Source organism: Xiphophorus hellerii, chromosome 4 (genome assembly GCF_003331165.1).
Source record: "Xiphophorus hellerii strain 12219 chromosome 4, Xiphophorus_hellerii-4.1, whole genome shotgun sequence".
NCBI classification, from domain to species: Eukaryota; Metazoa; Chordata; class Actinopteri; order Cyprinodontiformes; family Poeciliidae; genus Xiphophorus; species Xiphophorus hellerii.
Genome location: NC_045675.1, coordinates 34,113,463 through 34,127,724, shown reverse-complemented (window position 1 = coordinate 34,127,724; position 14,262 = coordinate 34,113,463). Strand labels below are relative to the sequence as shown.

At 39.7% G+C, this 14,262-nt stretch overlaps 1 protein-coding gene across 2 annotated transcripts; it reads right to left on the bottom strand.

Annotated features, from left to right (window-relative positions):
- Nucleotides 1–888: 888 nt before the first annotated feature.
- rbbp7 (RB binding protein 7, chromatin remodeling factor) lies at nucleotides 889–11,080 on the bottom strand. 2 transcript variants are annotated; one of them, XM_032561472.1, is made up of 12 exons: nucleotides 10,961–11,080; nucleotides 5,272–5,416; nucleotides 4,232–4,377; nucleotides 3,435–3,611; nucleotides 3,198–3,313; nucleotides 2,790–2,950; nucleotides 2,551–2,677; nucleotides 2,382–2,459; nucleotides 1,839–1,915; nucleotides 1,665–1,722; nucleotides 1,405–1,515; nucleotides 889–1,266 (listed from the first exon to the last, which is right to left on the bottom strand). In XM_032561472.1, the coding sequence occupies exons 1-12, from the start codon at nucleotides 10,974–10,976 to the stop codon at nucleotides 1,198–1,200; spliced, it is 1,281 nt and encodes a 426-aa protein (XP_032417363.1). In that variant the 5' UTR covers nucleotides 10,977–11,080; the 3' UTR covers nucleotides 889–1,197. The 2 variants fall into 2 exon arrangements, with proteins under 2 accessions (XP_032417363.1, XP_032417364.1); XM_032561473.1 differs by having other exon boundaries at nucleotides 3,435–3,608.
- Between the last annotated feature and the right edge of the window lie 3,182 nt (nucleotides 11,081–14,262).

The window sequence follows — 14,262 nt, the reverse complement described above, 5'->3', positions numbered from 1 at the left end:
CAGTCATTGGGGAGGATTGTACTACTGACCCTTCTGGGTTTTCTTCACTTGAAAATTAGATTTATCACTTCATCTCATTATTTGCACATCTTACGGTAATCATTGTTCTTTTCCATAAGCTTCAGCAGCGAGAAAGCAGCTGTTACCATGCAATGTGCCCTGTCCTGTTTTACTGTAGCACTTACTTCACATGTTGTAGTCCTCTAGCTCCAGGCTGACCCCAGATCTGCCTGGCTTCTATTTTTGGCATAAAAAAGTAGCGGGACGGATATGGATGTAGTCCAGGCGACATAATTAAGATTGTAAGTGTTGCATAGCAGTGAATGTGTAAGATGGCAGTCTGTGCACTTTGACCTTTGCCCACCTTTCTAAGCGACTCTTCGTGCCGAGTTGAAATCAGAGGAAACTAAATGTTGACCAGCAGGCGGTGAGGGTTTCCACCCCTGGCTGAGCTGCAGACAACTTGACCTTAGGATTGCCCCAGAATGACTCGGGTCATATCAGAATCTACCTCTGTGGGCGGGGCCATGAGTCAGCAAACTGACTGCTTTTATTTTTACCACCTTGTAAATGTAAAATGTTCCAAGACTGTCATGCTTTTCAATAAACATTTTGTAGGATTTCCAATGTCTGGATTAATTTTCCCTAGCCACTTCACACAAATCTCAAAACTTCTGCTTTTGAAAAGCAACATTTACAAAAAGCTTTATTGCAGTTTGGAGCCAGAATTATCACTGATAATGTAACACATTATGCAATGATGAATAATCCCAAACTGCCAAGTGTTTTGTACCTTAGAAAGTAGCGAGCTCACAGTTGGCAATGTACATTTGCATAGTGGCGATAGAAAACCACCAACAAGAGCTGCAAACATTCATCTTAATATTGTGGCATTAATTATGTTTTCCTGTGAGCTTAGTGGGTCTGAAAAAATAACTTTATGAACAATATTTTCTAATGCCCTTTACCACAAAATGCTTTTTATAATACTGAAGAGAAAACACTTGAAGGGGAACAGTGCCAATCTGTGCTTCTGTTCAGAGCCCTGGCCCCTGTTAAGGGCCAGTGGAATGACACCAAATTCAAGTGTGAACTAGAGAGGGCGCAGGCTGCTCTGACATTTCACAAATTATTGGATCAGGAGACAGCCAAGGTCCAGGGGGTGGAGGAGGAGTTGGTCTGGGCAGAGAGTGTTCATTATCCTTGAGCTTCCAGCTCTGATGCGGGTGTGTTGTCTGGCTCCTCATCATTGTAGATATTCTCTGCCTGGAAGACAAAGGAAGCACAAAATGTCCCTTCAGACTGATGGAACATCTCTGTGTCTGTCCAGCCTGAAAGTGACCAAACCTTGGGATCTAGTTTCTAATCGGATCTAGAGAGACTTTGGATAAGAACCGTTCTCACCATCTGCCAGACTTGCATGATGTTGTCTTCGGACACGGAGCAGATGACCCAGGGTTCATTGGGGTTCCAGGAGAAGTCTGATATCTTGGCCGTGTGGCCACCATGAATGAACTAAAGTGGCAGAAAGAAGATAAACTTGAAGACATGAAAAAAACCAAAAGACCACTAAAAGGTTCCATCTGGACAACCCATCTGGTTGTCCAGATGGAAGGTTTCATGTCATACTGTCCACCACTGAGGCTTCTGCTAACATCACCTACCAGAAGCTCTGGTGGGCCGTCCTCAGCGTCCTCTGAAGACTGCTCCTCCCCAATTTTGCTGAAAACAGAATCCATCATTATCACACTGTACAGCAGCTCCACTTGTCAACACCTGAACATGTGAGCAGGAAAGTTCATGATCAGCAATCATCACCGAACACTGTAAGATTCTACCTGAGATCCCAGACGTTGAGACGTCGGTCGGTACCGCTGGAGGCCAGGATGGTTTCATTGTGAGGCGACCACTGGACCTAATGAACAGGACAGATAATCCCTAGTAAGATCAAACTGGATGCAGAGTCCAACAACCCAAAGTATCAAACCCTCCCTGACCTGTTTCCATGCAGCTTGTAAACAGCTGCCTGCCTTGAAGATGCCATAAAAATGACTGTTCTCACACAGAATATGCAAGTCTGGTGTCTGAAAGCTGCTAGCTGCGTCACACGAATCATCTCAGCTTCACAACTCTACCCACTGAACTTCTGAAGGATTTAAACTCCCAAGGGATATAAGAGAAATGTCCGTTTGAAGCAGGAAGTGAGGAGGTTATTGGATCTTTCCCAGTCACACTGCTAGCTGATCTGAAAGTTTTAGATGACTGCAGTTTTAGATGACTGGTTTATTTCTGGTCAGCATATTACTATTACTGTTTATAATGCATTATAAGTTGGATATGAGGACCCAACAAGTTCTTGACAAAACAACTAAAATTCTTACTTGGAAAATTTCATCCTTGTGGGACTCAAAAGAGTGGAGCTTCAGTTTGAGATTCCTTAGATCCCACAATGCAACAGTCTGGGAGGACCAAACAGAAAAAGACATCTGTCTTTAATCAGTTGGGAGTAACAGTTAAGCTTGCATTTGCACATGTTAGCATGGTTTCCACCTTATCTGCAGAACCTGTAGCAAGAATGAACTCGCTGTAGGGATTGAAGCTCAGACAGTTGACCTCAGCAGTGTGAGCATCAACCGAGTGGCTGGCTTTAGAAGTGTTGTTGGAACGAGTGTCCCATCTGAAGCAGCACAAACCCCAAAGGAAGCAACAGGAACATGTCAGTTACTAGAAACACAACATGGAGGAGTAGCGTTTTATGGAAAGTTTCTGCTTTGACATCAGCTACTGACATCATTAGTTTCTGATCATCAGCAACAGAGCCAAACAAGGATTCATGGAGTAAATGCCACGACACGTCTTCCACAACTGCGGTGTGACCAGTGAAGATGGTCTTAGCGTCGACAATTTTTCCTTCCTTTGGGCCGGTGCCGATGTCCCACAGACAGATGGTCTGTGAAGGAAAAAGGAAAACATCGCACATTATTCTTGCAATTGTTCAGTTCTTCAGATCTCTTATAGGCAGGAAGGTTCTGCTTTCTGATCAACCCCCCCCCCCATGTCCAACTGGACATAACCCAAAACCCCTAACCCAACATGATCATATCCATTTTATGAATGTCGATATAAGCAAATACTCAGATGTAGATTTTAGGAAAGTAGAGAGCAGAGCACTATTAAGTGTTTCTTCAGCCACTTACATGGTCATCAGAGGCACTGAGCAGGTTGCCACTGAGGTTTGGATTCCAGGAAAGGCCGTAACCTTCTTTCTGGTGACCTTTGAGCCTCAGGTCAGGACTGCACTCCCCACTGGGATCTGAAATAATAATATTAATATTCATAATTTATGATCACTCCCGTTCCTAAATAGTCAATAGGCTAAATGCCTATTGACTATTTAGGAACAGTCAATAGGCAAAAGCTCCATCTTGACTCACCTGGCTTTGATGGGTGCTTGGTGTAGTCAAAGACCAGAACGTCAGATGTGGGAGTTTTGGTGGCAATAATGCAGGGATTCTGGGGCATGTAGCGTGCTCGGTTCACCTCTCCTTCATGGTTAATCTTGATCTCAATCTCTATTTTCCCACTCACTGAGCCAAACCCACCAAACTCTGACAACACACAGGCCCGACATTGAAAGCACTAGAATCTGATAAAACATCGCACAGCTGCATATAAAACATCACCTGTGGCCAGTTATAGTGCGATATAAGAACTACAGTACTCCATCCCTGGCTGCAGCCAGTAGCATCACTGGATATTTGCTTCTCATCATACATACTGTACCTGTCATTTACTCAGAGGCCATGAACACACCACACCTACACACAGCAGAACCTCCAACAACATACCTGCTGGAAGATTAAAAAAACCCACAAAAAAACCCTAAGTTTCAACATACTAAGTGAATATGATTTATGTATGTGGTTTAGAATGGAATTCATAATGCTAAATCTATGTGTGTAAGATCTACATACACAGACAAAATTGTTGGTTAATGACCAAAAACCACACAATGGTTACAGAAATAACTTAAAATGAAAATGAACCAATGAAAATCAGATCAAATGTATTGAACTTTGTGGTTAGAATGTCACAAAATGTGGTAAAGATTGAAGTGGTATGAATACGTTGGCCATGGATACAGTTAGAAATTTTAGTCACTAAAATTTTGATTTTGTTAATAGAAAATAGTTTAGTTGCTATGAAACTGCAAGATGATCTATGTACTAACCTCCTTTTTCACTATCGTAGTGTGATGCATCAAATTGGGCGTCGTCGTTTGGTACCTGGACACTGGCTATTACAAGATGGTTTTGCTCATCTGATGTGTGGGTCCCCAGAACCAGCCGGTGGACTGTGTAGTCCTTCCCCTCTGGCCTAAGCATGCATTTTTCACAAAGAAAAGATAAGGAGAATCAATGCTAGTTTCAAACATCCCAGAAAAAGCGCTTGTAAAAGAAAAACAGTATTTTATAAAGAAGTTAGAGATGAACATAAAGTAAATATATCCTGACTTTGATTCTTCAGAACCACTCTTTCTAAGACCTGAGATGAACCTCACACACAGACACTGTTCAGATGAAGGCCCAGGAGAGACTGGACTTCCTGTAGTAACGTCATCATTCACAACTTCTCCTTCTGCTCGCTCATTAGCCTGTTTAAAATTCTACCAGAGATGACCAAGTACAGGGCAGAAAGTCCAGACTGTGCTTTTTCAAGCAGAATTGTGGAGGAAGGCAGTGGGCCAGGCTAGGGCAGCAGGGAAACTGTATATCAATGGGAGAAAGGCACAGGGTTTCTCCTTCAAAACTCTGGGTCCAGGTCTCCCTTCTTGCTGTTGTAGTTGTAAGATCACCAGATTCATGCTCAAAGTTCTTTGAAGGTGTGGAGGTGTTTCACTTGGCCATTAAGTTCTAGACAATTACCTGCCAATAGGTTTCTCTGTGTTGTTCTGGGATGACAGTAACTAGAAAAAGCATGTACCGTATTGTCTCTGTGTTGTGCTTTTTATAGACTTTTGATGCTGGGGATAACTGGCTTGTGAAATGTCACATAGCGAAAACCATCAACAATAATCTAAGAGAACAAAATGTCATTACCAGTCAGTCTCCATTAGGACAATTTTGTGCTTACCACATAGAGAGCAGCTGCATCATTACCAGACAGACATGCAAACTGGTTGATTTTTCCAGGTCAGCAGTCCATCAGGCATTTCCATGTCACCATTACTGAGACTTTATTATGCTCCATGACAGAAACAATTGTAATTACCTGTTGACATCTGGAAGCCACTGCACAGTCAGACTGGGCCACTCCAGGGCATGGGTCATGACCAGGTCGTACAGAAATGGAGTGTTCCTCTTCCAGATCTTGTATTCTTCATTGATGACCCTTTCTTCCACTGCATCATCGTACACTGAAGTGGGGCAGCAAGGGATCAGTTAAATGTATTAACACAAGTAATCAGAGATATTTGTCTTACCTTTTCATCCTTAATTTATATTTTCTCACAGACTTAGTTTATCATGATCAGAAGCTTTTATTTCTATGGTTAATAATATAAACTGACTTGAATTGAGATGTCTTCATTACTGGGACTGTTTCTACTCAAGTATCTTGCACATCACCACTTTGCACTTTATTAAAATCACCTTAACTAGCATTTTATTCAGCACTGCACTTTAACTGTAGCTTTACATATCAATAACCATTTGCGCACAAGAATTTGTAACTATTTATTGAATATTTATTGAGTATTTTAATAAGTAGCATTTTGTTCTATGATTGGTCTTTTACTATTTAAATTATCTTAGTTTGGCATGTTGTCAGTAGCTTTAGCTTCTTTAAGCCTTCAGTCTTAAACCCATTTAATGTTCAGGATCCGTCACCTCCTCCATGGTATGATCCAATATTTTTATTTTCAATCTGGTATTTTGCATTTGACTTGGAGTGGCATGTACTAGGGCTGGCCAATAAATCAGTTTGTCAAATTTTCTGTTTTTTAAAATGGAACTTTTGAAAACCAGGGTTTTATTCTCAAAAATGTACTACTTGTGTTTCCATAATTCAGTTATGTTAGCCAACCATGCTTTTCAATCTTGTTTGACAAGCTTGTTTTACAGCTTCCATTTATTTCTACTTCATGACAACTCACAGAAAGCAGGATTTTAAAAAAGTCAGTTTTTGAAACTATATTTAACATTTAAATATATTTTATATTACATTTAATTTGCATTTAAGATATTTTCTGTCATTTGTAATTTATTGTTGAGAAGGTGAGAAAAAAACTTTACATTGGAGATTTTGTTTTTAAGCCATAATCACCCAGCTTTAGCACAAGCGACAGCAGACAATCATTTGTGTTATTGACTTTACAACAATTCCTCATACAGAGTATGCATATAGTGACAGTGCAGAGGAAAAACTCCTTTAACAGGAAGTAACCTCCAGCAGAACCACATCTGCTCACACAAAGCAGAACCACTGTCTACTGTTTTGCCAAACAGGGAAGTGACATTTTTTAAATGACCGTAGGTATTTTTCTAAACAAAGGCCGAGTTTTCCCCCTACTTTTTTCCAGTCATAGAAAATTCAAATACTGACATTGTAATTAATTACATTTTTGCTCTCAACTGGATGAAACCCGCAGCCTTCACAAAATGTTGCACTATAGAAATGGTATAAAATATTTTAGAGATAGAAATTTTAGTATTGTGACAACCACAATGACATCAAAAATTTGTCAGCAGCTCATCCATACACCTTTTAATGTTTTCATGTCCTCCCACATGTTTGAAATACAGAGAATCTAGTTTTCTCTCAAAACTTGAATTTGTGAATCACGGTGCAAGAAATGCTTAGAAAATTACAACCAATTTATAATGGAAAGGTTATGCACATAAACATAAGTCATAAATTTGCATTTATTAATTAAAAAATATATTGCACGTTATCACTCAATATCATGGACTAGAAAGGAGACATTAAGCAAACATCTGAATGTGTATTTATAGTTTTGTGTTCAACTGTTCTTCCTAAGCTATATGAAAGTAAAGAAACAGATCTGATTCGTCTTTATGACAAAGATCAATAGATTTTTTTTATTATTATAGTTATATTTCATGTTTTTAGGTACTCATTAGATGCCATTTATCTTGATTGGCATAAAGGTTAATTTATAAACTGGCCCTTCAGGACAGCAATTTGAGACACTGCATTAGATCCTGTGAATAATAAATACAGTGGGTTTTTTTTGCCAAACTTCAGTTTCTTTAAACTTTTTTCTCTTTCACAATGTGAGATGGACAGACTTCACCAAATGTCCACCACTTTAGCAATGAGCTGTTGCAACACAGCATCACAGGTAAAAGAATTGGGAACAAGAAAACCACAAGAACTTTCCCCTTGGGGATAAATAAAACATATTCTATAGGAACCAGTTATATTCTTAAATATAATAAACAGATAAGTGATGATTTTCTACACACTATTAAATTTATTTTCTGTTTGTGTTTTTTTTCTTTTCTAAGTTCTTGTCTAAAGTTTGTCTCCTCTAACCATTTGCCTTTAGTAATTCCGTATACATGTGCCTATATTGCAAAAACGATGCAGGGAGATCTTCAACTAGCTTACAACTGTGACGTTTCCCAGTGACGTACATAGAATGCGGAAGCTTGTCAGTTGAAAAAGAAGAGTTTATGTATCCCATTAAACAATATGGGGAAAAAAGGTGACCATGGTCTGTTGTAAGATAATGCATCTAAAGTGAGTTTGGCTGATTTAACACAAATATCTGGCTGGTAATTCCAAACAAAGTGCTCGCAAGAGAGTTTTAAAACCAATTAAAGCTGCAAGCAGCCTCGGGCGGCCCTCGCAGCAAGCGCCGCTCCGGCCTATTGGCCACCGCGGGGGTTCCAGCCACCGCAGAAGCTGTTGCACGGTTTCCAGAGCCGCAGCCCGCTCGCCACCGCAGAGGCTCCGGCGCAGTTTCCAGCACCGCCGCCCGCCAGCCGCCGCAGAAGCTGTCGCGCATTTCCCCCGCCCGTCCACCGGGCGATATGCGTGAATGCGTTTGGCGGCGCCCCCTGACGACTGTCAAAAAATCTGGTGCAGATCGGTCGATGCATCGAGGAGATATAGCCGATGTATTAACTTAGGGGGCGCAGTGGAGCCAAATTACATTTCAACCTCGTTGGGCTCTTTAGAGGTGAACAAAGGTCATACATATCCAGTTTGGCGCCAATCAGATGATCCATGTGTGATTTAAAGCCAAACGTATGCATTTGGCGAGGGACTGATATTCGCCATTTGGCCACGCCCACCCGGTTCAGCCAGCAGCGAGCATTGACAGAGTTTATCATCCGAATCATCTTGATTAGGTCAAGAGAGCCATAAACAGAGCTTTCCAAGGAAAAAAAATGACACTTCCTGTTCCGAGGGGGCGGGGCTTAGATGACGTCATAATATGATGACGTAGGATCGACGGGCATCCCACCAGGATCACTCAGGCCAAGTTTGATGCAGCTCGGTCAAAATATGTGGAATGTAGAGGCAAACGTATACGAACAGCGTTGCCGCCATTGAAAACTCTTGGCACTTTAAAGCAAGCGAGACCAACTTCCTATCTGTCATCCAACACAGAATCACCTTGATTAGGTCAAGAGAGCCATAGATGAAAGTTTCCAAGGAAAAAAATAGCACTTCCTGTTGTGAGGGGGCGGGGCTTAGATGACGTCATAATATGATGACGTAGGATCGACGGGCATCCCACCAGTATCACTCAGGCCAAGTTTGGTGCAGCTCGGTCGAAACATGTGGAATCTAGAAGCAAACGTATGGCATCGGCGTTACAGGTCACTTCGCCACGCCGCCACACCCACCTGCTATGTCAAAGCCGGTCGGGGTTGGAATCCTCAACACACCAACATGTCTTCTGTCTCTGGACACAGTTTCATGTTGATTAGGTCAAAGGGCTAAGATAGCAACCGTTCACAGTAAAACATGACACTTCCTGTTCTCAAGGGGCGTGGCTTAAGCGATGTCATCATTTCCCCACAGGGTCTTTTAGGACACCTAATGATGATCAATAACTGAAAGTTTGGTGTCTCTGTGAGTTTCTGTGCAGGATATATAACAGTTTCATGTTTCATGGCGAGTAGGTGAACTTTGACCCCTGGTAACACCCCTTCAGCAAGCTCATACAGTCACTGTTTTGATAACTTTAAATCAAACATGCCTTATGATCAGACTGACCGAGTTTGAAGCCGATCAATCGAAATCCCTAGGAGGAGTTCGATCAAATACAAAGGCTGTAAACGTCAAAATCGAGGTCAAAAATGGACCTTCAATACAAAATGGCCGACTTCCTGTTGGGATTCGACCATGGCTCTATGAGAGTTTTTTGTACGTCCTGACAAGATACACGTGTACCAAGTTTCGTAATTCTAGGTTAAAGCATGGCTTGGGGCTGTTCACTTAAAATACTCTAGGGGGTGCTATAGAAAAATTAGGCCACGCCCACCAAATTTTGTTATGAATTCCTGTCGGGGGCTGGATAATGATCCATCCTAGTGAGTTTGGAGGAGCTGAGCCCGAAATTGTGGAATTCAGAGCCAAACGTATGGCAACGGCGTTACAGGTCACTTCGCCACGCCGCCACACCCACCTGCTATCTCAAAGCCGGTCGGGGTTGGAATCCTCAACACACCAACATGTCTTCTGTCTCTGGACACAGTTTCATGTTGATTAGGTCAAAGGGCTAAGATAGCGACCGTTCACAGTAAAACATGACACTTCCTGTTCTCAGGGGGCGTGGCCTAAGTGATGTCATCATTTCACCACAGGGTATTTTAGGACACCCGATGACGATCAATCACTGAAAGTTTGGTGCCTCTATGTGTTTTTGTATAGGAAATATAAGAGTTTCGTGTTTCATGGCGAGTAGGTGAACTTTGACCCCTGCTAACCCCCCTTCAATATGCTCCAAAACTCACCAATTTGATAACTTTAAATCAAATATGCCTTATGATCAGACTGACCAAGTTTGAAGCCGATCAATCGAAATCCCTAGGAGGAGTTCGATCAAATACGAAGGCTGTAAACGTCAAAATCGAGGTCAAAAATGGACCTTCAATACAAAATGGCCGACTTCCTGTGATAGTTGGCTTATAACATTAAATGTAAGTTCTGAGTCTTTTGGTGAGCTCTACAAGTGTACCAAATTTCATGTCTCTACGATGAAGTACGTTCATACCATTGTGTCAACAGAAAATTGTTAGTTGCCGCCGTTGAGCAATTTTTTTTGCGATTTTTGAGACAACCTTAAAATTCAAAATTTTTAAATTTTCTAGTCGCGACCGCCAAGTTTGGTGAGTTTTTGAATATGATAAAGCCCCCAAAAAGGCACGCGAAGAGGGTGGAAGAATCGTAATAATAAGAAACAGTACAGATACAATAGGCCTTCGTAGCGCTTTGCTGCTCGGGCCTAATAATAATAATAAACAGTACAGATACAATAGGCCTTCGCAGCGCTTTGCTGCTCGGGCCTAATAAGTGTCCAAGATTTCCATATTATTGGACTCTTTTGTCCCACGCAGCTATCTGATACGACAAGTCTCGTTGTAAGGTTTTTATTTTAGTCACTTCGACACGGACACCTTATTTTTCACTTTTTAGTTGCAATATTGCTACAAACTTTGTACAATCTACTCGAGTTTCAGGGTTTTCTTCACCATGCTTAATCACCTGGAATGCAGAAGGCCTTTTGTGGAAATCTTGACAGAAGTTCTTGAACATAACATAAGCTCCACCAGCACGCAGTCTACTAAGACCACAAAGCGTGACTGCGCTTCACTGAGCTAGCACAAGATGCTAACCGTAAACCCCGACAAATCCACACAAAGCGATAGATAAAGGAAAACTAAACCTTTGCCCACATGCTACAGAGTTGTATTCAACCTACCCTCCTTTTCAGCCATGTCCCAAACCTCGCAATGACACAATGGACAAATACAAAGGAAGTCGCAAACTGCTACTTCTTAGCAGATCCGTGGCTAGTTGTCAGAGCTGAGCGTCATCAATGGGTCTGCACGCCGAGTGGGCGGGGCTTTATGTTTGCCGCCGGATTTCCTGAGCAGATCCAGCAGGGGTGGCCATAGTGCTAAATAAAAAGACTTGCCGTGGCACAGCAAAATTTCTTAAGAGCAATTTTGCAAAGGTCGGCAACGTTACAATGATATGTAACGTAAAGTGTGGTTTAAAAAGTTTTTAACCTGTTCAAACTCCAGGATAAAAAAATACTAGAAGGTGGCAATGCACATCAAATGTGTGTATTTCTCAGTAAACAAACTGTTGAGACTCAAAGTCAAAATAAAATAAAAATTTAGTTTAGATATGAATTTGGTTCAGTGTCAAATAATTAATTTCTATCTGCTACATCTGTAGAAAACATTTAAGGCTCTAAATTATAAGTTTTAATACAATTCTTCAGAGACATTGATTTATTGTAGTGGCTCACAATACAAGTTATGTGTTATTTAAATTATAACTTGTTAAGTTGCTTTATTTTTAAACCTTTTTTAGTTTTGCCATGTCTGGGATGACTGACAACCAATAATAGAAATAATGAATATCTGGGAAGTATCATAACTTAAACTTATTGCTCAAAGCACCAGGGCTTTTATGGAAAAAATGTAAAAGATTTTATTATGTAAATTTTAAAGGGTTTGTGTTGAAGATTGTAAGAAATAGACATACTTTCTGTTTTTCTATCTACCGTCAGCTTCTCTCTGCTCTAACACACTGAGCCGAGATCTTCGGCTCAGTGTGTTGAGTTGAAGATCAACACACTGATCTTCGTGTGTAATCACTGATCACAAAGATCAGTGTGATTTTCATAATGCCATTATAAATGGTTAATATAAATATAAATGTTTTCCTGGTGTTGGCTGAATATTTTTTATTTTAAACTCTGTAGTAGGTGGATGGTGTCTGTAAAATCCCTTGTCCTGGAGCAGAACTCAATACATTATAATAGTTTAAAAAAATAAAGCAGGGGTGTCAAAGTCCAGTCCTCAAGGGCCACTGTCCTGCAGTTTTTAGAAGTGCTACAGGTACAAAACACTGGAATGAAATGGCTTAATTACTCCTTGTGTAGAGGCTGCTAATGACCTAATTATTCTATTCAGGTGGTGCACCAGAGGCACTTCTAAAAGTTGCAGGGCAGTGGCCCTCCAGGACTGGAGTTTGACACCTGTGATCAACATTAGATTCTTTTTCTTCTTTTGCTTTTTCTTTTGGTTTATTTTGTTTGTATTTCCTTTTATACAAAGGATAAAAGGAAATACATTGTTCCTTTGTATTACAGGAACAATACAAAGTTCCTGTAAAGCACTTTGTATTGCCTTGTTGCTTAAAATGGGCTATATAAATAAAACTATCTTTATATTTTACCTTTTTACCAATGCAAGAACAGCCAGTTTTGATTTCCAAGCCATAACAAGGCAGTTTATCATGATTCAGCCAAAGTAATAAAATGAACAAACTGCGGTCTGATTTTTATTGTTAATGTGTTTCATCCTGTTGAGCAGTGAAAGTAAATAAAATATGTTACATGTCTGTAGCTTTAAGTATTTACTTACTAGTTTTTTTTGCTTGTGCATTTACTTCCTGACCCCCATTTACATTGTGTGATGTCGGTACCATATCATCTGTAACCCAGCAATACAGTTGAAGTTAGAGCATTAAAAGCTCTAACTTTTAATGCTCTAAAAGTTAGAGCATTAACATTAAAATGCTCTAACATTAAAAAGATGTTAAAATAACTGGAAAGATATTTTAACATTTAAAAGTTACATTTGAGAATGTCATAAATTATAATTGCCCTATATGCACGAATTTCCGCATTGAAATTCCGATGAAATTCTACACTGCGTGAACAACTCATAGTTGTTCTGTCTTGGAAACAAGACAGAATATAACAACCATTGTTGTAGACAGCAGTAGACAGCAAGAAGGCAGGTAAAGCACCAGGGGCCGATGATAGTAATTAACTTAATTATTTAAGACTAAGCTACTTACATGAATGTCATTGTGGAGGCATTTCAAACTAAAAGTTTACCCAAATTCCTAACATGTGCACTGATGACATTGCTCCTAGGAAAACTGGAAAAATCAAAACAAATGTGGAATCATGAGACCATTAAGTCTGATAAATACTGATCTTAAAATCCTGTGTGAAGCTGCCAACAGGAGAATTGATGCCCAGCATAATATAGAAATTATGTATCCATAACATCACATTTAGGAGGCTGTTTAGACATTTAAACTTTGTTCAAAGTAAAGGTTTCTGAGTAGAATTCAGTGTGATATTTAACAAAATATATCATCAGATATTTGGTTCATACAAGTTGAATGAAGAATTTTTATTCTAATTCAAAATAATTAGTTGCGTCTTATAATGTAAGAGAAAATAATGCAGAAATATCTTTAACTATGAGAGGGAGGTTTGTTGCATAATGTAAAATAATTATTTGGTTGAAACTTTGTTTACCTCAACTAATGTAATTTGAGAATTTAATATTACAAGAAATGTAAAAATAATAACTTAATTGTGCTTTTGAAGGTGGAAAAACATGTTCTGCATTAATTGTAACTGCATTAATTAATTCTGCAGTAATTGAACCTAAAATCACATGTTGCCTTTTACATTTTCTTTTTCCTTAATAAAAGGCAATGTTGGTAACTTAAAAATGTTATCGTACTTAAAAACGTATTGTTCTTTTCTATTTTGGGTTTTATCATCTGCTATTTATGTTTATTGTGTAGGAACTTAACTTTGGAGGTTTTATTAATTAAACATGTATTTATTTATTTTTCACATTATGCAAATCCTTGCTAATCCTTGCATTTCCACTCTTTCCCACCCTTTATATTTAAACAATTTCCCTCACTTTAATTCTGTTTTTGATTTGATCAGTTTGTCCTGATCTGAGTGTATGAGAAGTATTCATAAAAAAGGCTGATTGATGCAGCATCTCTTTTTACTCCCCAGCAGTCTGATGAGGAGAAGGAGGTTAGGCCTGCCTGTTCATGTCTAGTGGTAGAAACTCCAGAATTATGAACAGAAAAGCTTGTGGTAACACCCTCCTGTGGCTTGAAATGCCATACAGAACACATAAAAGTTTTCACAATCTATTACACACCACAGTATTTTTTATATGAATTGTCTTTTAAAACCCACATTGCCAATGCTAGTGCTAAGTA